General features: G+C 32.0%; 1 protein-coding gene across 1 annotated transcript in view; it reads left to right on the forward strand.

The window, feature by feature from the left end:
* The first annotated feature begins 12408 nt into the window (after positions 1 to 12408).
* Positions 12409 to 26798, forward strand: part of LOC123695027 — a 63827-nt gene continuing 49437 nt past the window's right edge. Inside the window, exon 1 of the mRNA XM_045640711.1 lies at positions 12409 to 12964. Coding sequence (XP_045496667.1) covers positions 12886 to 12964 — 79 coding nt within the window. The 5' untranslated portion in view covers positions 12409 to 12885. The remainder of the gene's footprint in view (positions 12965 to 26798) is intronic.

The following is a 26798-nucleotide window of genomic DNA, read 5'->3' on the forward strand; positions in this document are numbered from 1 at the left end:
GATTTGGCTTTTCATTTACACCATCCCCACATATATATCTAGCCCCTGTAACTTAATGTAGATGGTATAAATATTGAATGTGGAATAGGTAATTGATTTCTAGAATTAAAAAAGACATCTAGTACGGTGCAGCTATAACAATGACATCCATTCGTTATCAAAGCAAAAAACATGAAATATACCGCGAATAATTAATAGACGCGTACTGGGAAATATTAATAATGCATAAAAACGGCACTTCTTCGTATTCATTGCATAATATTTCTTACATTCATGCATTTCTGTGATTTTATTTATCTTGATTAAGAGAAGCTTTATAATGAAATGATACAGATACAACGCTTAATACGTATCAGCTATAACGTAAGTACATAAATATATCTTGGCTAAACCTATTTTTTAAAATTTATATTATATTATGCTTATTGAAATCTAACCTGTGTTCTTAATAAAATATTAAACAAATTCTTTTTTATCAAACAAATTATTAAATTAAACTATAGCGCTTAGCGGAACACACCTAGCGTACCGACATGCAATGGAGAGTAAAACAAATATCTTCACGATATCCGTAGTTCAAGTTTTCTTTCAGTAACCGTATTGTTTTTGTAAACAATGGCTCTATACGATTCTGGTACAAACAAACAGAAGGAAATCGGTTAATATATTGACAAACTGTACGTTCACTCGATTATTATTGGGGTATTTTAATAATATGTGAAATTCCTCTTTGAACCTGTGAATATTGAATTCAATGAAAAGTTAAGGCACAAGGTATTAAGATTCTGAAATCTAATGCTAAGGTTAAATCAAATGACGCCTGAGATGCGGGTTCACATTAAATTTCTTCATTTCTAATAAACTCAATCAAATCATCAATACCAATCAATCAAATTCAAAGGCTATCAAAAATTAAAGAGTTTTGGATCTACGATGTACTACAACTAGATCGATTTCTATTAAAATTCAACATTTATCATACCATGAACCTTAATGTATAATAATATTATGACTTGAGACGTAGAAAATTTCAAAGAATGTTAAAAAAATTTAGGGTAAAAGTATCAATAAAGAAATTTCGCTCATTTTAAATTAAAACCTGCCATATTAATCTCAAAGTTAATAATTAAAAGTTTGTTTAATTGTGAAAAATAGGTGTTGTTTTGTTAATACTCTGTAAGTTCGTATACTGTAAGTTCGTATCGCAGCTAATTATATCTTCAAGCGGGTTAATGTTAACTGGTGTTCGATTTAGAACCTTAAGTTGAAAATTTTAAAGTTGAAAATTTATTGGTAATGATGTTTGATATGGCGGCTACAAATCAAATTGTCGTAAACGTTTTTATAGTTCTTATTTAGGGTCTGTTTCCTTCAATAAATACTCGTTAAAACCAATTGTTTGAGCCTAGTATTTTGGGAAGTAACAGAGTTGTCTGTTTGCGCAATCGAATGTCTGTCAAAATGGTGTTTATGGAGAATTTATTTTTGTATTTGTGAACTTTTATTGATCTGTTTTTGACTGTACTGATTTCTGTACTGTAATCAAAACTACTATAAACAATGAAAGATCGAAATGTCGATCGAAATACTTCCTCATCACTGTGTTTTTATAGAATTACCTATGTGTAAATTGACTGACCGGTTGGCTTGGTTCGAAGTGATCCTGCCTTCCAAGCCAGAGGTCGTGGGTTCGATTCCCACCCGGGGCAAATGTTTGTGTGATGAACATAGATATTTGCTCTGTGTGTTGATTATCTATATAAGTATTTATTTAAAATTATATAATATGTATGTTTATCAGCCATCTGGTTTCCATAACACAGGCGAAAGCTTAGTATGGGATCAGATCGTGCCGTGTGTGAAAATTGAACGACGACCTAATAATGTCAATTACGATAGGTACGTAAATAAGTAAACGCTATCATAGATACGGCATGAATCTTTTATAGCCTTTTCTTTACCATCGAAGATGTTTAAAACCCTGCTATTTTTGATCTTGATATTATATGCTAACACTTTCTCACACAGGAAATAGCACTTCTATTAAAAACTCATCAAGGCAAGGACTTGAAAACTTAATAACAATAATCTCTTATATTATTCACGTATGTATATAAATTCACACACAATACCAAATACTTACAAGAATATGTTTTCACTTTTATCACATGTTTCACATTGTCCCTATTTTTAGTTTCCCTGCAGGCACACAGATATTCTATGAGAGTTTAGGTCATAATCCATCATTCTGCCCAATTTATGCGGGTTGCTAGATGTCACATTACATTCTTCTGATAGGAGCTATGCTGTGAATAAATAAGTAGAGGATTAAAATGTTTGTGAAGTGTGTTTTTCGATGTGAAGTGAAACTTCTTTATCGGGATTGGAAAAAATTTACTGTAACATTTTTTCGTTACGCGTGACTTTTTTCCGTTACGCGCCATCTTTTTCTTATCCCTACCACACGTGATTCGACGTATTTCTGTAAAGTTGCATATAGTAAATTATTTTTTGAAAAATAAGGTCATAAAGAAGTTTCACTTCTTACGTGTGTACACTAGTTCACGCACACATATTTTTGCTTATAGATTTTGGTCTTAATCCGCGTAAAAAGTCCTTACAGTGGCAAATATTATGTTCTGATGATGAAAAGCATGTTAAAGAAAGTACCTATATGAAATTAAGATACGTCCTGTACTTTCGGAAGCGCGCTCCACGTCTTAGCTTACCATCAGGTCAGAACAATCTTGTCTACAAGTCAAGCACTACTGCACAAGAAGAATTAAGAACTGCCAAAATAAACAAACAACACAAAGATTCCTTAATTACTAAGAAATTTATGTCGCACCATTAATATTGGGACACTTGAAATGTAAGACAAATTGTACAATTTCAAGTGAAATCTAAAACAAACGATATACTATTTTCAGAGGGTTTGAAATAACCGTGAACTTAAAATAGAAACATTTTTAATGTCCCCTTGAGTGGAATCGGTTCCACTTATGTTTCCTATTTGTTAAGATTTATGCTACGTTTATTTGTTTTAAATATATTGCGAAGTTTTCAGTTAAATAGAGGAGACATTTATACATAGAAATAAATTGAAATGTTAGTTTTAACTCGCTTAATATCTTTATTAAATGCAAAATTATTATGAATCTTTACACGTGTATCTTCAAGGTATGATAAGTGAAAAATAATGTATTTTTGTATGTGTGTTTGCCTATTTTTGCATCGTTTAGTTAATTTTAATGTTCATAGCACAGTTACAACAGCTATTGAAACATGGTAGAAAAAAGTAGTAGGTACCTAATTGTTCTACAAAACAAATTTATTAGAATTTTATTCAAATTCCCAGGGAAAAAAAAGCTTTATTAACAAGTCAGAGCCACGGATCAAATATTATCTATTATAATATTTGTTTGAGTTACTGTTTAAATTTGAAACTCAAAATGCACAAAACAATGAGACCATTCCAGGAATAGCAGTAAATGAGTGTTATTAATAAGTTATATTATGTCTACCGTAAAACGACCCATCTTCTAACTGACCGCAGTTAAGACTGATTAAATTAAAGACCGTTTATTGAAAGGTGTATGCAGCTGGTTTGACCGCGTTAATTACTACACATGAGTCAAGTTTATATGCCATCTTTATAACTAACTACCCGCCTGCGGCTTCGCCCGCTTTGTCTAAAACCTAATAAACTATATACTAAAACGATCATTTGGAATCGCTCTATCTATTAAAAAACCGCATCGAAATCCATTGCTTAGTTTCAAAGATATATTTAAGCATACACAGAGACATAATGACATAGGGACAGAGACAGCAACTTTATTTTATACTGTGTAGTGATACTATAAATAGATTCGATTCACTTTAAACACAATAGACAAGTAACACAAAAAGCAGCAAAAACAAAAATGAAACGTTTAAATCATTCATGACACACAAATCCAAAATAAACAACTCATTTCACGCCAACTATTTACTACCGCAGATCATTAACACAGAAATTGATCAAAAAACCTATCATTCCCAATTAAAATAAAACATCGCAAAGCAACTATTAAGAAGTTTCATCTTGGAAAGGCGAAAGCGACAGTTAATTTCTTGTGACATAAATAAAATTGGAACGAGGGAGGAGGCGTAGAGAAAAAATAACAAACATATCTCTCAAAGTAAGAAAACAAACAGCGTATGTTAACATCTGTCGTGGCACGAGTTGGTACAGTCGCGGCCTAAAGTGTCTTCAAATTATCGGGAATTGATTGAGGAGTGTTTCTTCTTTGCTTGTACGTGTATTTATATTTACACAGCGGATTTTGTTTCATGTTTTTACTGATTTTTATGATCTTTGATTCGTTGGTTTTGTCGTGAATTGAAAAGGAGGATAGCTGAAACATAATGAAGAAGATAATGATAGTAATTTACAGAACAGAACGTATTAAGTCGTAAAATATAGTTAAATTCTTTAGATAAATACATCGAAATTGTTAAATATTTTAATCATTAAAATACAATGTTCACGCTTCCTACAAACACAACTTTTTCTACTGCTATAATATGCTTCCTCAAAGAAAAAAAAAGTGAAATTTTAATAACCGTATCGTAAATTTGCAGCGATCGTACAAATGATTCTAAAAAGCTATTAAAATAAATTTATCAATCATCATTAAAACAATGATTTCACTCGACATATTATTTTAAAACCCTAATTATTCCGATTGGTGTGTCAAAGTGACTTACTGAAGTGTGAAATTTCCAGACGAAGCGTCTATATAAATGTTTTGGACCTTTAATGGTGTGACACTAAATGACTGCCTTTAGATTAACGAGCATCTTACTTTGTTTCAATTGCTTTTGTTTTCTTGGCAAAGAGTTGACACTTGGAACTGAATATGAATTTATATAGGCTATATTTCGTTAAAGTTACCAATTTAATAGTATACCATTGTATTCATTGGCAACGATAATTATCTATCGCAATGTAATTATCTATATTAATATTAGGAAACAATTGGATTCTTATGTTGTTCTCAAATAAAATCATAATGTAATTGCCAAGATTGCTGTTTTAGGTAAGATCAAATGATTGAATTTACTTAATCTTTAGCAGATATTTATCTGATTTCAACAGGTGATTATAAAAAAAATCTATTAACACCTTAAATTATAGAAACAATAGATTGCTGTTTAATTTTAAGATAGTGTCAGTCATTAACTTAAAATTAAACTCCAATCATAAATCAAGATTTGATAAGATAAAAATTTATGATTTAAATAAGTTGTAAAAAACAAATAATTCCTGCACGCGACTGTCCCGAATACTCGAAATTCTATACGCCAGTGTTGATTGCAGTTAATTATAAATTCGTCTCCCTCGCATTGTCTCCGACTATTTTGGTCGTTTCTTTTTCACACCCAAATCCACCATAAGACATTGAATTAAGGTTGGTTTTTAATTGCGTCGATTGAGGATTCAGTTCTTTTATTCACGACGAACCTAAATCAAATCGAAATCAGTGCTTGAAGGAACTCGCTTTGAAGGTATTACTTCCGCCAATAAAACGCTTTGCTTTGTCCGGTCCGTGTCGTTGAACTAAAATTTTGAACTTGGAAAGTGTTGTGTATCCATTTGTATATTTATTTAGATTCACTAATTGGAATTGATTCACGGTGCAAACGGACTGTAACGGAGTAACGACGTATGTGCTGAAATAGTGAAACAACCTGTTTTTCTAACTATATTAGTTGTACTAGTTTAAGTTCTATTGTACCTACTTTTGTCATGTTGGCAGCACAATAAAGTGTTTAAAAAATAAAATAAACAAAATATTAGGAAACTTGATATCTCTGGAATATAAACACATTAAAGAGGGACTTTCAACACGTAAATTCAAACATATTTTGTTAATCATGTTATCTCTGAAACATTTTCTAGCCATATCCAATATCCATACTTATATTATAAATGCGAAAGTAACTCTGTCTGTCTGTCTGTTACTCAATCACGCCTTAACTACTGAACCAATTTGCATGAAATTTGGTATAGATATATTTTGATACCCTAGAAAGGACATGTTTTATCCCGTTGTTTATGTTTTAATGACAGGATAGGTTTTATCCCGGAAATCCCAAGGTAACGGTAACTATGCGGGTTTTTCTTTGACTGCGCGGGCGATGCCGCGGGTGGAAAGCTAGTTAAAAAAAAAAGTTAAAGTTATATTATGAACTAGCTTCCGCCCGCGACTCCGTCCGCGCGGTCCGTCTTTGCGTGGATGGTTTATTTCTCCATTTTGAGTAACTCGGACATCTTATAAATATCTATTGGACCCAAATACGGCTAGGTCTATAATAATACGCAACGTGTGTTCGCGGTACCTACTACAGAACAACGTCTATGCATAACTGAAAAATTGAGATTAATTTTTTTTCTACGTATTTTTCCAGGATAAAAAGTATCCTATTTTACGCCCAGGATAATAAGGTATAATTATACCAAGTTTCATCGAAATCGAACCGGTAGTTTTCACGTGATGTCTTCACATACAGACAGACAGACAGACAGACAGACAGACAGACAAAAATTTTTTTAATCACATATTTGGGTTTGGTATCGATCCAGTAACACCCCCTGCTAGTTATTTTTTCAATATTTTCAATGTACAGAATTGACCCTTCTACAGATTTATTATATGTATAGATTATTAGGAAAAGTACGAGTCCCATTTTTCTCAGAACAGTATTCGTGTCTCGAATCCTAAGCCGTTATAATTATAACCTAAAGAAGTACCTATGTTAAAAATTATTTCCTTCAGGGCTTGCGTGATAAAAGCCCTGCGTGAAAACCTTCTCAGGTCAAATTTCAAATATTGTAAGTATACGAGCCGTGATTTATCGCCTTTCAGGAGGCACGAAATGAGAATTTCAATATAAAAATTGGCTTCAAAGGGCGGTATTTTGTATAGAACTGAGATAAGAATGATATAGATATTATATTGATTTAATAAATCGAGTTATGACTGATTGGAAGGACCTTGACAGCGAGATATAAAGAGTAATAAGAAGAAAAAGAGATGTTTTTAATTTAGAAATGATTATCTTTATATTTATATTAAAACTAGCGGTCCGCCCCGGCTACACCCGTGGTACATATTTCGCAATATAAGGTACCCTATGTTCTCAAAGGGTCTAAAGATTGTCTGTGCCAAAAATCATCAAAATCGGTCCAGTAGTTTATACGTGAAAACCATACATACATACATAATTACAAATCTTTCCTCTTTATAATATTAGTATACTAATATCTCGTTTTCTATAGATAACGACTATAATGACAGAGAAACTTGCATAGTTTGTAGAAACTAGGGCACTGTGTAGTCCAAATTCAATTTTCTACGATCTACTATCGCGTATCGCGATTAAACACGTTTGGAAAAAACCGTATGCAATATATGAAATTAACACTGGACGTAAGAGATGACCCACTGGGAAAAAAAGTATAGGAAACTGATAATGGTATGATAGAAGGTATTTTTAAAATTGGTTAAGAAGTGTTTGAGTTTTTTCCATAACAATAAAACTTGCTCATGATACAATTATTTTCTCTATATAGAATTTATATTTCTCTATGTGAACTACTAGCTGTGCCCCGCGGTTTTACCCGCATTGCTCATATTGCTTTTAGCGTGATGACAGCCTATAGCTTTCCTAGATACATGAGCTATCTTACACCGAAAAGTTTTTCAAATCAGACCCGTAGTTCCTGACATTAGCGCGTTCAAACAAACAAACCCTCCAGCTTTATAATTAAAGTATAGATTAGTTAATTATAATGTTATTTATTGGTGTTAAGAAGCCAATGTGTCTGGTCAGTAATCCAGTACTTGTATGGTTTTCAACGCTTCCCTAATTGGCGGTTTTAGAACTACTATTGTCAATTTAATTAGTTTTCTGTCATCAGTTAACGCTGGTGAGACTATATTTATAATCTTAATATATATAAATCTCGTGTCACAATGTTTGTCCTCAATGGACTCCTAAACCACTTAACCGATTAGGTATAATAAAATTCGCACACCATGTGCAGTTCGATCCAACTTGAAATCGTTTTAGAGAAAGCGGGCGAAGCCGCGGGCGGTAAGCTAGTCTTATTATAGTTCAAGGGAAATGACTTTAAATTTTCTTTATAATTGGTATATTTTGGTGTTACTTTTTGGTATAAGTGGACAACTATTGTTTTATCGGTCTACTACTACTAGCTTTCTGTATTCTTAGCTGTCTGTATGTATGTTCATATTATATACCTACTAAAATCTTCCTGGAGCCTACGTCTTTTAAAAACCGCACTAAAATATCTCGTAAAATAAACATTAGGACAGACAGACGTCGAGAAGCGACTTTGTTTTATGCTATGTAGAGATAGCGAAATTAATTTAATGTGGACGAAGCCGCGGGTTTCAGCTAGTCATAATCTAAATTCTAAGACCTTCCTTAAAAATGAACGTTTAATAAATACAACTTGTTTGCTTCTAAAGCTTTCCAAATTTTACACTACGGCCTTTTTAAAAAGCCGTTAAATTATTTTAAAGGGTAATAAATTATACATCTATCTATACATATAATAAATCTGTAGAAGGGTCAATTCTGTACATTGAAAATATTGAAAAAATAAATACCAGGGGGTGTTACTGGATCGATACCAAACCCAAATATGTGATGTTGTCTGTCTGTCTGTCTGTCTGTCTGAATGTGAAGGCATCACGTGAAAACTAACGGTTCGATTTCGATGAAACTTGGTATAATTATACCTTATTATCCTGGGCGTAAAATAGGATACTTTTTATCCTGGAAAAATACGTAGAAAAAAATTAATTTTAATTTTTCAGTTTTATCCATAGACGATGTTCTGTAGAACCGTGAACACACGTTGCGTATTATTATAGGCCTAGCCGTATTTGGGTCCAATAGATATTTATAAGATGTCATGGTCAGAGTTACTCAAAATGGAGAAATAAACCATCCACGCGAAGACCGACACCCGCGCGGACGGAGTCGCGGGCGGAAGCTAGTAACATAATAAATCTTTTTTTGTGTGTTTGTTTTATTTTATGGATATGCATGTAAACTATGTCGTAAGTAAATAGTTATTTTAAATAATAATATATAATACTATTAATAAAGATAGTTTTTGTGTTTGATTTCGTAATTCTGTGTACACAGTTAAAGCGATTATCACCTAAAATTGTTAAAATATTATGTGCTACATTTCCAATATGCAATAAGCAAATTAAATTATTTACCATTATATAATTTTTTTAAAGCGTTTAATTACTGGAATAATATTATATTATATTGATTACATTACAAGGTATCGTTTACTATGCGAAAACATTAGGTGATTTATTAACAGCCATCAATCAACATCAAGTTCTTAAAATAACAAAATAATTTTTGCCCAAAACTATTTAACTAAAACTAATCATCTAACTTAAAACTACTTGCACTACTACTACTACTTAGTTGTGGTGTCGAAAAACGACACCACAACTTTAACTAACACATTTTTCATATAGTCTAGGAGGCAAATGAAAATCTATACCTATATTATAAAGCTGAAGAGTTTGTTTGTATGTTTGTTCGTTTGTTTGAACGCGCTAATCTCAGGAACTACTGGTCCGATTTGAAAAAATATTTCGGTGTTAGATAGCCCATTTATCGAGGAAGGCTATAGGCTATAATATATCATAACGCTAAGACCAACAGGAGCGGTCGAGCCACGCGGATGAAACCGCGGAGCGCAGCTAGTATGTAATAAAAGTTAAATAAAGCGCGATTGTTGTCAATCGATACGCTTACAAAGACGGACCTAATTCTGGCTGATATTAGGAAAAATAAATCATCCTTTGTTCGCAACGGAGGCGACAAAAATTATTTCAATGGGAAGAAAAATGAACCTGCCTAATGAGCGTCCGTTATACTTATTACAATATGTACAAGCTTTTTATATTTGGCCATATCATTGTAAATTGTAATGTATTACTTTAATTATAATGAAATATCTACCCATATATATTTAAACTAGAAGAAGGACTAGTGGTAGGTTATTGATAGTAATAATTTTCGTGAATTCACTTCTGTTTATCGCGTAGTAATCCAAATGCAAACATAATCCGGATACAAATTATATATCTATCTACATGTAACTATATGGAATGAAAGAATATTTCTCAGCAATTGATTTTTCAGCGACACTCGATCTATGATAATATCTATCTCCATGACAGATTTAATGAAATCGATTCAACCATTTTCTCACGTAAACGTCACTTACGTTTGAACCTAAGTTCAAATCGGTGGTTTCAATCTTAAAAACATATCCAAAATCACTGTTATGCTAATCTCTGAGTTAAATCGTGTGAAATGGTACACTGGTATCAGTAAGTAGTCAAATTGGCCCTTGTGGATTTCCTACATTCATTTTATTTCCTGCAACGCAATTTAATCAATTAGCTCGTCAGTCTTAAACTCGATTATAACGCTCTAAGCATAATCTACATACAATAAAGTACATAATCCTTACCTTTGTAAGGAAAATGCAATCCTGAATAGCTAGGCAGTAGTCTGTTACGTAGGTACACAAATGTATATGTGGCCTATCCAAAGGAGCTATAGACCTACAGTATCCTCAAAGGCTCAAGAAAGGTTATTTATTTATTATACAGTTGATAGAATGGCATACTAAACGAATTATTTACGTCTCTAGAAATAAAGAAAGTAAATTGTATTTCATTCTTGACTCTTGAGGTCTAGAGATCGATTACCGACGAGTAATGGTCCGACTTCTTTGCGTCAGATGGGTTAGTGCTCAAACATCTACTAATAACAATAGAAATAAATTTTAAGCATTTTTATTATCATGCATAAATGCGAAAGTTTGTGAGTTTGTATGTTTGTTATTCTATTTCAAGTATTCATGAAAATACTACCTACTGAACCGATTAAAATGAAATTTGGCACATAATATTATAAGGTAACTTGCATTAACACCTAAGATAGGTTTTATCCCGGAAAACGCGGTCGAAATCGTGGGCGAAAAGCTAGTTTGTAACAACAAAAAAAAAGTTACAATATACTCAATAAATAGTAATAAAATACTCATGCTAAGTCACTGTACAAAAAAGCAATCAGTATAGACAAAGTATAATTATGTGGAATTCACAATTGCTGTATTATTTACTTCACTATGCTTCTTTATCCCGACAATTTTAACTTGATTAGTTCCAGGTAATGTCCGATAAATAAAATAACTCGCAAATAATAAAGAAAATACAGAGGAACTTTCCTTTGATCGTACCTCTAGAGCTAGCGCGCAAGAGCAACTTTTGTCTCCGCAACTATTTTGTCTCTCCCATCAAATACTATAGAAATTGCGTCGCTACATGCGCGCACTTTCTTACTAGCCCATAGAGTTGATGGAAGAGGCAAAATAGTTGCGGAGACAAAAGTTGCTCTTGCGCGCTAGCTCTAATGACGAGAGGCAACGTTAATTTTCGATTGTTTAATTTCAATAAAAAAGTAAATACACAACTCTATTTTGTATTAGTCTCTTTCACTATTCTATCAATAAACAAACCTTTTAAAATGTTATTTGAACAAACATTGATGTTTTCGTTTACAACTTAAATATTTACTCCAGTAGTCTCTTAGTGGTTTGCGAAAATTAATATTTACTTATAAATTTTATTAAATATTACCAATATTGTAAGAAACTTAGCCTTACTTGACTTCGACTGGGGTACAGCATCAATGTTTTTAAAACTTCTTTAATACAAACCATACGAGTTTTATAATTATTATAGTTCGCATTCAAAGATGTAGAGCAACCTCTTGTTTTTATATCTTTACTATCCTGAACTTTTGAAAGCTAAGGATGTAATTACTAGTGTTTAAATAAGCTAATTATCAATCTTCTTTATAATATTAATTATCAATCTTATTTATCAATGCCTCGACCCTAATATTGTTATAGTAAGGGTATTCTTTACTCCAGCTTTATTAGAGTAATAGAGTCATACATTTTTATCAGACGGACGAAATTTCCTTTAACTTTTTATACACAGAATTGCATTAGAGACTCTACGAGTCACACATACATCGAAAAATAAAAGAGAATCAACTAGTCACGTACGAATGCATGCTGACCAAAGTATATCTAGCTTAATATACATTTTAATTGCTTCTTCACAAGATTTTCACAGTACGTTTTAACGGACCACAGTTGAATGCGAAAATTCCTTCCATCCCTTTTCAACGGTTTGAAAATTATCAGCCATCTCTATCCCACATCCCAGACTGCTGGCATAGGACTGATCCCTTATGTAAGTCAGTACGATGGAACCGTCCCGTCCGAGAGGACGTGTAGCGCCTAACGACACAAATCGTTCTACATACGATCCGCGTCTAACAAACATAATTCCTACAAGATTGTAGCCGTAAAGGATGAAAGTGCAAAGTGTACCGTTCGCAAAATTAACAGAAATGAAGTGCAACAATCAAACTTTAAAAGGAAAGGATTAAGTGAATTAATTGCTCGAAACAAATATATTTTAAGTTAGTTCTCGCGCTATGAGGGTAATCCCTACACGCGGTTACGATAAACTAGTCCCGATTAACGTAATGCCAGTTTAAAAATATCCCATTTATGTCATGTCATTTTTAAATTCGTTTCTCGTATTTAATTCTGACAGTTTATGTGACAGTCGGAATAAGTTGTGACATGGTTTTTGTCGGACTAATTAAGGAATTAGAAGTGTTACGATGAAAAGAAAACGGGTGTGAAATTAAATATAATATAGTGTTGTTAATTAGTAGATATTAATGATGGCTGATCTGAAGAAAATTAAGTGGCATACGTATTTTTTAAATGCGGTTATGCTTTTCGTCACTATGATTTATGGTAAGTGTAGATAATATTCTTTTGAGACTATTTTTTCTGGTTTATTAAGGTTGGTTATAAATAGTTTTTCTACGGGAGAAAGATCATGGTGTTTTATGATATGTCCTAATCACAGATACTAGATAATATGAGATACAGGTAATTACCTAGTTCAGAAGGCAGAGCAATATTCTAATGTTATATTTGAAGTTGCTAATAAATTTTTTTTTTTTTTATTTAATATAATTCTTTGTGCTATAAATCGTGAGTGAAATATATTGAAAATATGAGAATGAATTTCTACATAAAACTATTTGGGTTTTATTTAATAAATTACTTGCCATATTTTATTTATGTACATAGGTATGTTTTCTTACACTAGAATAATTTAACCATGGCATTTTTGTTTATTTATTTTTAAACAGAAATGCTTTAGGTTTACTAACGATGGATTTTTATAAAAAAAAAATACCTATGTAGGTAACTACCTACTACCAATTCACTAATTGGCTTTTATACCGGCTGAGGTTCTTTTTGTAAATTCGCCTAAAAATTTTTCGGGTTTCAGATATTTTCCGATATCAATTCTTAACCTAGAGTTTGGTAGAGTCAAGACCTGACTAAATAAATTGAAATAATTTCATCTTTTTATGAAAAATTTCTAAATGATTAAACTGGATTATAATTTTGATTAGTGACCACTTTGTGAGTTAAATTTACGAGATGAATAATAAAGAAAATATACCTAAGTCATAATTTATCAAAGGATACAAAATAATTAATTTCATAAGATACTTATTATCGTCTACTACCCTCATAAATAATAAACTATACAAAATAATTATTAAATGAAATCTATACTAATATTATAAAGCTGAAGAGTTTGTTTGTTTGTTTGAACGCGCTAATCTCGGGAACTACTGGTCCGATTTGAAAAATTCTTTCGGTGTTAGATAGCCCATTTATCGAGGAAGGTTATAGGCTATATATCATCACGCTACGACCAACAGGAATGAAGCCACGGGGGTGAAGCCGCGCGGAGCAGCTAGTTGCAAATAAAACTTGAAATACCTAGAGTCGTAGATATTAATACATATTTCACATACCTAATAAGATAACAGCGTCCAGTCTTGAACAATTCATAAAATTAAAATTCAATTTCAAATTCAAATAATTTATTGCTTACCTACCAATACATAAAACCGACTTTGCTGTTGTATACTGATAAATTGTATACTTACGCCGTCTTCTTGAATCACTCTATCTTAAAAAAAACCGCATCAAAATCCGTTGCGTAGTTTTAGAGATTTAAGCATACATAGGGACATAGGGACAGAGAAAGCGACTTTGTTTTATACTATATATAGGTACTAGTGGTCCGCCCCGGTTCGCCCGTGGTACATATTTCGCAATAAAAGGTAGCCTATGTCCTTTCTCGGGTATCAAAATATCTCCATACCAAATTTCATGCAAATTGGTTCAGTGGTTTAGGCGTGATTGAGTAACAGACAGACAGTAGGTATGGATTGATGATGTCTAGGAAAGTACAGTTGAGTTGTTAGTTAGCTGGATTCATTACACTTACATTCGAGCACTTTGCTTTAAATGTTCATGTTAATATTATAAGAACTTTCGAGAATTGCCATATCATGGAGTAAAGTGACTATTTTGGTATCTTTGAATCTCGCCAAAGAAGTTTCACTTCTGACACGTGTGCGCGGCACAGACTTTTTCGGTTTTATTTACAGTATTACATAACTATTTTGAATGAACTTTGAACTTTTTTGGGATAAATCGTGCCGCGTGTGAAAAATGTTCTGAAATATTTATTTAAGTTATTTGGTCAGGAACTAAAGGTAAGTTGTATTGGATATGGTACGATGGGATTGACATCGTGTATTTCTGTGTACAAAAATCCTATTAATAATAAACAAAGAAAAAAAAGTTACAATTAAAAATATTAAGTAAACCGACACTAGAAACATGGTCTTTTCTATATAATTCGACGGTAGATCACTCTACTGTCAACTTATCTACCTCCTGCATCAATATCGACCTCTCATAAGTATAATATATGTATTATGCTTAAATCTTTAAAACTACGCAACGGATTTTGATTCGGTTGTTTTCAATAGATAGAGTGATTCAAGAGGAAGGTAATTTATTAAATTTTAGACATAGCGGGCGAAGCCGCAGCCGGAAAGCTAGTCCATGCTAATATTATAAATGCGAAAGTAACTCTGTCTGTCTGTTTGTAACTCAATCACGCTTTAACTACTGAACCAATTTGCATGAATTTCTTTGACTTCGGATTGCGGGTTTTTCTTTGACTGCACGGGCGATGCCGCGGCCGCGGGTGGAAAGCTACTAAGTAAGTTATAAGTTATGACGTATAGTATAAATAAAAAAATAACTTCAAACTTATTACAGCATTAAAAGCAATTCACTTATGTTTTGCGTTAAAAATTACTAAACCAAGTTTTAAAATCCCACTTTAATTTCAAAAATTATCTCGCAAATACTGCGCTGTGAAAAACTAAGCTGAAATATTTTAAATTTGGCTTACAGACGAGCGTTTCGTGAAATTTTAATTCTCAAAATGAGTATGTAATGCATTAATTATTGTATAAATCCATACCTACTAATATTATAAATGCAAAAGTAACTCTGTCTGTCTGTCTATTACTCAATCACGCCTTAACTACTGAACCGTTTTGCATGTATAGAGATATTTTGATACCCGAGAAAGGACATAGGCTACTTTTTAACCCGGGAAATAGGATAGGTTTTATCCCAGAAATCCCACGGGAACGGGACCTATGCGGGTTTTTCTTTGACTGCGCGGGCGAAACTGCGGGTGGAAAGCTAGTTTGCTATAATTTCTTACCTACTAATTTCAACGTTTGGACATTTGGAAATAAATAATCTTTGACGTGTCTTTTCCAGAAATACCTTTGACTGTTGATTTGATTGCATGGTAGCCTGCTTATAAAAAAGAGTAGGTAATTTACCAGATTTTCTGTAGATGTGTGAGTAACTTTAATACTATAATTTTATTTTATTTCTTGTTCTAAGTAAATAGTATCGAGTCGGAAATTCGAATACCGTACTCAGTCCAACTTCGTTGTTCAATAATATTATGTTATTATTTAAAAAATCAACACACATCTTTCGCTAAAACATTTTCCATACTATATAAAAATACACACAGTCTGCATATTTACATTTCTTATATTTAACAGCTAGGTTTCATACTTTTAAAATAGATGCAATTTCTAGAAGCGGCTCCAGCAAAACGTGTTCTTTTATAATGATTCGCGAGCTTTTATGCTAGTTCTGAAGTCTGAATTGTACCAAAGTGGATATTTTGTTGAAGTACTATTTGAAAGACATTTACTTTTACGGTTTACTCCGCTCCTGTTGGTCTTAGCGTGATGATATAAAGCCTATAGCCTTCCTCGATAAATGGGCTATCAAGTACCGAAAGAATTTTTCAAATCGGACTAGTACCTACTACCTAGTTCCTGAGATTATCGCGTTCAAATAAACAAACAAACTCTTCAGATTTATAATATTAGTAGATATACCTAGATAGAATAGATGGTCTTCCCACGGATTTGCTCTTCACGAGCTTACTAGAGTGACGTATCTATTATGTGTGTTTTTTTGTTATAAAAACATCCTCCAGTTTTCGAATAACATAAACCTTTCACTTAAACTCAAAAAATTTAGTGCCTATATAAATCACGTAACTTCTACTAAGTTCTAGAAATCTACAAGCAGTGACAGTCAAAAATGCGTGGAATTATAGGATGTCACGCTTTAGTGATATTTTACAAATATAAATGGCGGCAGAAAAAAGATGGAAGCAATTTTTCTGCAACTTTGCTAAAGTCGATGCTACTTTAGATAAAATATTAGGGTCTTTCTAGTTTCATAGTTTGCAAAATAAGGGTCATTTTCTTGTCTTATTATTATATATTATATATTATTTCGTGTATCATGACATCCATACTAATAGGCACTATAAAAATGTTTTGCTGTTAGTCTAGAAGTGCTGTATTCATTCTTATTTTTTGTTAATTTAGATTTTGAGTTTATAATGAACATTAATAGATTTAATTGGGCTATATTTCAATTACTGAAATAACCTGTAAGGTTTCATTAAGTTACCAATAGAAATATGAAGTTTTATCTGCTCTATATTTTTTTTATATTTTATATACCTACCTAATTACTTCTTTTTCTTTAAAAGTAATTTGCTTTTATGCCCTAATCTATACCTACCTACGCTGTTGTAAGACTTGATTTCAAAGGTGTAAAAACTGATTCTTAAAACACAATAACTTTCTTTTAAAATATTATGGACCTGGATTTTTTACTATTGACAACCCAAAATATATTATGTTAATCAAATCCATACTAATATTATAAATGCGAAAGTAACTCTGTCTGTCTGTCTGTTACTCAATCACGCCTAAACTACTGAACAAATTTTCATGAAATTTGGTATGGAGATATTTTGATACCCGAGAAAGGACATAGGCTACTTTTTATCCCGGGAAAATGACGCAATCCCGGAAATCCCATGGGAACGGGAACTATGCGGTTTTTCTTTGACTGCGCGGGCGAAGCCGCGGGTGGAAAGCTAGTAGAAAATAATTCTAAGACATTCTCGCATAAATCATTCTATTTCGAAACATAATAATATTCAAATATAAGAAAATACTAAAACCTTAACTAAAACAGACTTTTAATAAATCGAAAACTTTTAATGGAAACATCAATTTCGTTGATTCGCTTCATTTATCTGAAAGGTCATCATTTCGTTTGAATTCAATTTTATATTGATATTTCTGAAGCTTTGATTTTTCTTTGCGTATTTCACAGAAAACTGCTAGCTATAGGATGAAATCAGATTTTTCGAAACGTTTCTCTATATTAAGTGGTATTTTAATTTTTCAATCCTTTTTGCACTATAAAAACATTGTTTAAACTAATCGTTATTTTTCTGTTAGGTAAATTTTTTAAAGAGTCACCTGATGTTATAATTTTCAAATTAAGCTGTTTGCGTGTGTACCTACCCAATATCTACAAAAAAAAAAAAAAAAAAAAAAAAATCAAAAATATTTATTCGTTAACAAATATGTTTACAATTATATCAGTCATTGAGACATCCTTTTAAGCATTTATAAGCTTGTGGTAGAATATCTCGCTCTTCCTAGAGTACATTACCATTTATTGTTACACGAATAACATTTCCTTAATAAAGTAAAAAGTGATATAAAGATAAATGGGTATGTAAAAACTATTCAGATATACTTTATGGAACAGAACAGGTGTGTATCTTTGTGTATGTGTGTGTGTGTGCGTGTGTGTGTAATGTGTAAGTATATATTATATATGTTGCTTTATTTAAAAAAAATATTTAATTTAATTTTAATAATTCCTCTATATCCTCATAATTTTTATATTTTAACCACTTAATGAGTTGTAATTTACACTCCTTCGCTGTTTTTGGATATATATTTAATGCTTTATTTATTAAGTTATATAGGCAAGAAGATTGTTTAGCCTTTTGTCTTCGAGCATATGCGGTTTTAACAAACAAACAAAAAATCCAATCTTTTTTATAATGTAGGTACCTAGAAGCGTATATATCTCTTCAATAATATTCTAGCGTTCTTCTTATGGCTTCCCTCAAAGGTTTTGCATTTTTAAAGCGAAAATAAAATAAACATTCATACAATTTTATTTTATCCCGAGAGAGCGTACATTGGCTTTCTAGACACCTCTGGGTCTTGACCTAAGACGCCACTTAAGTTTGAGAGCTTGGTAAATCCCTTACGAACCGCTATTTCTAACGATTCTTATAAATAAAACAAGCAGGGTTTAATACGAGATCAGTAAAATAAAACTAAACGAACCGAATTACAGAATCTAAATATAATATTATATAACTCAAAGGTGAATGACTAACTGACATAGTGATCAACGTATAGCCCAAACCAATGGACGGATTGGGCTGAAATTTGGCATGTAGGTAGATGTTAGGATGAATGCACCCGCTAAGAAAGCATTTTGATCAATTTTTCCACAAAGTGGATAAAATAAGAAATTAACGTTTGTACCATGAAAATTTATCTTATCCACGCGGGTGAAGCTGCGGGCAACAGCTAGTTTGAAAATTAACCCCTTATTTTTATTACTGTTCAAATAAAATTTGCGAACTACCTATTTGTTGAAATACCCTCATGTTAAAAATATCGAAATTGTTGAGTTATTTATGTAGTTATGTTTGATCTGGATGTTGTTTTAATTTGTTTAACTTGGGAATATTTATATTAATAGCAAGTATTGAACATATCAGTAAAATTATTCCGTTTCCATTTACCTACGACTGAAATATGACTATTTGATTTTTACAATTAAACAAAATCAATACATTGTATTAACGACACGCTCAATTATTATTATTGTGAAGAAATGTAATATATGAATTGTTTTTTTGTTTCGGTATTAAATAAAATTTAGAAAGTAAATTGTATACAATTTTAATATTTAATTATTATAGTCCGAAAGCGAAGTGCCATCAGGGGGGTTAGACAAGTGGCTTTCGTTTAGCGTAACGTTTGATAGAATAGATTATGAATGTATGAGATTGACATAAGCTGTAGATAAATGTATCGACAGCTTACGTCAATCTCATACATTCATATTCTATTCTATCAAACGTTACGCTAATAGAAAGCCACTTGTCTAGGGGGGGGCAGTTGTTTGATTTTTACTCATAACTAGCTGTGTTCCGCGGTTTCACCCGCACTCCGCTCCTGCTTGATGGGCTGCCTTCCCCGTTAAATGGGCTATCTAACACTGAAAGAATATACCAAATCTTACCAGCAGTTCCTGAGATTAGCTTGTTCAAACAAACAAACATACCAACTCTTCAGCTTTATAATATTTAATAGATACTAGCTTCCGCCCGCGACGCCGTCCGCGCGGAAAAATTAAGAAAAGTTAAGATTTATTTTTTTCTACGTATTTTTCCGGGATAAAAAGTATCCTATTTTATGCCCAGGATAATAAAGTATAATTATACCAAGTTTCATCGAAATCGAACCGTTTGTTTTCACGTGATGCCTGAACATACAGACAGACAGACAGACAGACAGACAAAAATTTTTTTAATCACATATTTGGGTTTGGTATCGATCCAGTAACACCCCCTACTATTTATCTTTTCAATATTTTCAATGTACAGAATTGACCCTTCTACAGATTTATTATATGTATAGATACTATAATCATATTGACTTTTAGACAATACGCAGATTGGAATATCAAATTAATTAAATGATCCTCTATCCTTTAATTCTCGTCACTAAGTCAGCTATAGAGCTGCTATTCATATAATACGTAAATTCAATTATACCACCTTGTTAACACGTAATAAAAAAAATCTGCAAAAACACAAAAGCGGATTTTAAAAGATTTCAATATAACAATAACATTCAAACACAATACTATTTTTACAAGATAATACAAATTGAAACCAATATTTTTTTGTTGAAATTAAATATACAGGAGCTGAAAAATTTAACTCGGATGAATATAATATTCTCTATATTGTAAACATTTCCAACACAGAATATGTTCAAATAATATCACTGTTACTGAACGAAAATAAATACAATTGGAATACGCGAAAACAAAGAAATTACGAGCACAATGAAGCACCTCCTTGATATTCTCTATTCCTTGTTGCTGATGAACAGCTCATTATAACAGTATATAAAGCCCTATGCCAGTCACTGTTGACCTATTGCATAACATCTTGGGTTGGTGCTCCTAAAACTTATTTTATTAAGATAGAAAGAGCACAACGAGCTGTCTTAAAAGTTATAAAATTTCTGCCTTTCTTTCACCCTACAAAGGACGTTTATGTGATGACCAGGGTACTAACTGTACGACAGTTATTTATTCTTCACACAGCTGTACGCCAACATTCTCTTACTACCTTCAGCCTTGAGCGGGCTAACGCGTCACGCAGAAGGGGCAAAATTTGTGAAACAAATAAGTTTAGTACAAAATTTTCACATCGCTTTTTTTGTTACCAGGGCCCTAATATCTACAATAAATTAAACGAAATTCTCTCAATTTTTTCACTAACAACTGACAAATGTAAACGTGTGGTAAAGGAATGGATTAAAAAATTGGATTATGCTGCTACCGAAAACTTGCTTTAAATTGTGATGTTAGTAAATATGAAATTAATATTAATAATATAATAATAAATTATTTATTACAGTAGGTAAAATGATAAAATTGCTTTCAGTGTAAATTATTTTATTTAAAATATAAATAAACAAATGGATGAATTGGAAAATATTTATGACACACAAACATAAACGCGCGCACACACACACACACACACACTCACAACACACACACACATACACACACACAACACTCACACAACACACAAACACATATGTAGGTATATTATTTTTTTTTTTTTTTTTTTTGTTTTTAAATTTTAAATAACAATAAACTTATGTCGTTCTCACTACCTAAGCACAAACTCTTGAATTATGTATGTGAAACTTATTTTTGTAAGTGTTTTTTGGTTCCGAGGGCGGGGACCTGGTGATCTGTGATACCGGTTAAAACCCATTTCAGACACCAGCTCCTCCAACTCCAGCTTATTGTTTATAATTTTTTGTATGCATGTAGATTAATTTTGTGACTGGGAATTGTGAGGAGAAATAAATAAAATATTTATTTATTTATTTATTATTATTCGATATACCTTTACCCTCATCATAATACACTGAGTAAGGCTCTGGCATTTCACGAGTTCGTAATTGGATAATACAGATAAAATTTTAACGAAATCTACAAAACATGACAATCCGTTCCACATGTTGATGAAGAGAAGTTGGTTACCTGACGTCTTAAAGCAGTATTAAACCCAGTGTGGAATAAGGACAGGGCTATAGGTCGTAGTATATAATATTATAGGTCGTCTAGCGCTATCACCTTCCCAAACTGGTAATAGTTATGCTCTATAACATCATGGTAATCCTCTTGAACTAAAAACGATCGCAGAACGCGTAATCAATTTCTAACAATCTGGATATATAAAAATGTAAATAGGCCTTTCTTGTTCAGCAAATTCTACCCTTGGTTAGATTTTTTCATCATTTCTTATATGGTGAAACAGACAAAACACAGCTTTAACTATACTAATAGACGACGCTTGCAACTTGCAGCTGCTATCAATCGGTTTTAATCAATCCTGTCTATGTATTATCTAAACATTTTTCATGAGTTTTTTTTTCGATTAGATAGATAGATAGATTACTTTTTTGTTAAATAGATGCATTGTGCTTATAGCTTCCAATCTATACCAATATAAAATATTATAAAATATACGTTTGGAATTGACTTCACAAAATTACATCAGTTTTGTGATGCCACTTTACTCGGAATTAATTGATATTAGCTGTCAACGAACACTTGAATTAACTAAGTTCTTCATTTTCTAAAGTCTTAATGAGAAAAGAGACAAAGTGCATTTAGGAAATTCATCCTGTTCCCGACGCTTTTGAGAGTAGAACCGATTTGAACTTTCTTAATTGTCGAGAAGATCTTTAGTTGAATTTTGGAATAGGAGTTCTCGCGACTGCAAGAATTGTGTGAATATATCCATGTAATATGACTTTGTTGGAGAAGTATTTCGTCCTTTGAGTGCATGTTTCTGAACTTAAGTTAAGGTATAAGATATTAAAACACCACTACATAGTATGAAAAAGACACCTTCTTAGTTCCCCATGTCCCTATGTATGTTTCAAACTACACAACGGATTATCATAGGGTTCTTTTTAGTAAATAGAGTGATTCAAGAGGAAGGTTGTAGTATAAATAATTTATTAGGTTTTAGACTAAGCGGGTGAAGCCGCGAGCGGAAAGCTAGTTAACTATGATATAACATTGATTTTAATCTTAGAGCATTAAAATTTTAATGTCAATTGATTATTGAAGTGTGAGTACTAGAAGGTATCTTATACATTTAGAAATTAAAGACTTTTTAACGGATTTTAAACGCGATTTATTCATAATATTATTTTCCCGACGTTTCGAACACTTTACAGCGAGCGTGGTCACGGGGAGACTCTCCCCGGTCTCACTCTCCCCGGTCTCAGTCTCCCCGTGACCACGCTCGCTGTAAAGTGTTCGAAACGTCGGGAAAATAATATAATGAATAAATCGCGTTTTAAATCCGTTAAAAAGTCTTTAATTTCTAAATGTAGAATACTCGCGTAAAATCAAACCCTAGAAAATACTAGGTATCTTATACTTGGAAGATAATGTAAATCTGCGGTTCTCTAGAAGGTCAGACGACCTTTCTCAGACCGTTCTGTCAGATTTTCCTTCAAGTGTGATTGATGAGATGAACAACTAAAAATACAGTTGTATAGATAGAAACTGTGCTTTTTATGTCAGTTCAGTTTTCATATTTAAATTTACTGTAAAATATGCGTAATCAGTGTTTCACCAATCGTGTGTACCTGTAATTTTTTTTATCCTTGTTCAGGAATAAAACCTAACTATATAATATATGAAATTACCTAGATGATAATAATTATCATAAATGGCTTCGTATTGTTTTTGACTTTGCCATTGTCTCCACATAACAACTGTTAGTTAGCCTTTAAAATATTTTTCTAAATTGACTACAATTATAATATTATCTACATTATCCATTTTTTTACTCATTTAATATATTCTATCAATACCAAATAATCTATATTACACGTATATTCAGTTCGAACTTGGGCTATCAACTTGGAAGTATTGGCAAGAGACAAAATACTTGGAGGAAATTCCGTCCCTGCATTGAGACTTCGCGGAACCGTTAAGTTTCCTAATTGCTCGCAGATTAGGTCTTTAGAAATTGCAGGGGATTTCTAGTGTTTGTTGATGAGAAAAAACTTTATTCTGTAGTGGAACTTCGCATTTAAATGAGTTAATTTATTTTGAAAATTATTATAGGATCAACTTTTTTGAACTCTGTTTTATAATGTTTATAATCTCTAGGAATTAAAGATTTTAACGGATTTTAAACGCGTTTTTATTTATTATATTACATCGACCACGCTCGCTGAAAAGTGCACGTAACGTAGGGATAAATATAATGAATAAATCGCGTTTAAAATCCGATAAAATCTATTATTGATAAATATATAATACTCATATAAAATCAAACAAAGAAAATACTATTGATTTCAAAATAAAATGCGTCTTGTAGACCGAAAGAATTCTTCGTACTTTTTATCGATTTAAAAATTAATGATCAACTCTTAAAGTATTTTTATTTAGTTTTAGTTTTAAATATTCAGGGTAATATTATAATTAATTTAACCTTTAGAACAAACTTGAATATTATGCGGACAAACCCCGTTTCTCAGAAACAATCATCTGATCTTGACCGGTTCAATATCGTTTCATGGAAATTGGTTAGATAATGTTATAACGTAGGTTTTAGTTTAACTTTTGCGGCTGTGAAATTCTTGATAACAACAGAAAAGTACTATATAGGCTTATTTAAATTGAGGATTACATTTATTTAGTTACACTTTAAAGAAAGAGAAAGTACAACTTATTTGGCAGCCTAATCACTCATAAGTCAACAACAACCAAATCAAACTATATTTTCTTTTCAATAACTAAAAAAACTCAACCTTCTAACAACTTTAGTATTCAAATTCACAACCAATGTAATCTTACTACATGCCATTGTCCTTACATAAATAGAGTCACCTCAGCGAAATATCTGGGAATACAAATTGACGAAAGATTGTCCTGGCATCCGCAAATAGATTTAATAACATCCAGAATTAGGAAGATAACATGGACTTTTAAAACACTCCGCCATGTTGCTGATAAGGATTTGCTAAACAAAATATATGTGACACTAGCGCAATCAATTTTAACCTATTGTATACCGGTCTGGGGCGGAGCCACAAAAACAAAACTTTTGGAAGTAGACCGTGCACAACGTGCTTTAATAAAGGTTATGCATTTTAAACCATACAAATATTCTACTGAACTCCTTTACTCCACAACGGGCCTACTATCTGTACGCAAATTATATATTCTTGCAACTATCCTAAAAAAACATAAGGCTACTACATATGACCCTAACATAACGAATCGTAGAAGAAGAGACATTATTCCACTATTTCATAAAACGAACACATCATTTAGTAAGCGTCAGTACAATAGACAGTCAGAAATTTTATACAAAAATGTAAATAAAATTTTAAATATATATGGAAATCGATATAACGAATGTAAAAACATACCTTAAAATGGCTTAAAGAAATTAGTTATACAGAAGCAGAAGACATTTTAAAAACATGTAAATAGTAGGGAGTAAAATGAAGATGTTAAATAAAATAAAAAAATCACATTTCTTTAATTCTTACGTACATTACACAAACAATAACATGCGAACACACACACTCACACACACACTCACACACACACACACACACACACACACACTCACACACACACACACACACACACACACACACACACACACACACACACATCCACACAGACATCCATTCTACCAATTTTTAGAGTATTTTTATTTTTATGTATTACCTTATTTTTTAAGCTTTCTTTTAATTGTTAATGCCTAGTAATTGTTATGGAAGAGAAGCGCTTTCTAACACAAGTGAAATTTGTCACTTAAATGAAGGCACTTACCTCCAACCCGAGATGAAAACTTGTTTAAAAGAAATAAACAATTTTATTTATTTTTATTTATTTATTTATTTAAAGTGATTTCTGCCAGGCAATCACGGTAAAAGATAACAAACAAATGACAAACCTATAGATCTCTATTAACGCGAGGAGAACAGCTGAAAAGAATAATTGTTAGCAAGAATACAAAAAAATACTCGATTTGAACTCGAAAATAAACGTAAACGATAATTCACAATTGTTTATGTAGAAACATAGTAACTATTTGCTAATATATATTTTTACTCTATCTGTACCATAAATTTTGCGCTGACTACAAATTTAGAAGCGTTTCAAACTCCTTGCCATAAAAGACAGATTCTCTTCAAGTAGTCAAATAAACAACATTCTTACATCATCTATTACTACCTACTCAAGCCATTAGTATTAACCCTTTCGTATTGTATCCCACTTCCTCGTGCAATCCGGGTCGATTATGTTTATCTTAATCATCTTTTTGATCTCCAACTATTATTGCTTCATGGACCATTAGCTGTTCATTTTTTGCTACTTGTGTTATATGTTATGTCTGATGATGGATGGGGAGTTTAATTTACTTTGTAGAATGGTTTAAAAAAAGATAAAATTGAAGAGGCATATACTGTCACGTGGAACAACAAAGTGCGAATTTAATTTGCAGTTCATAAAAATGGTTAAATAGAGGAATTCTATGCTCTGCCTTTTTTCAATTCAACAAATTCAGCAACGTATAAACAAGTTCTGAAAGCCAATAATATACCTACTTTTTAAATTTTAATATTAATTATTCATCTACAAATCACCCTAGCCAAACCATGGTATGCTAGTATACCATATCCAAACAATTCAAAAACAGTTAAATGACCAATATTTCATAGTAATATTCTATAAACGTTAGTACCACAAAATCAACACCAGCACACTAAACATAGTAATATTTACAATAATCCAGTATATTGCAGCGAACCGCGAACGTACTACATAAACATTCTTCTAGATTGTTCGATAAATCTCTCTGATGTATGGTCGTGCGTATATTGTACCTTATATCAAAGACGTC

The sequence above is a fragment of the Colias croceus genome, chromosome 10 (genome assembly GCF_905220415.1).
Source record: "Colias croceus chromosome 10, ilColCroc2.1".
Taxonomy (NCBI): domain Eukaryota; kingdom Metazoa; phylum Arthropoda; class Insecta; order Lepidoptera; family Pieridae; genus Colias; species Colias croceus.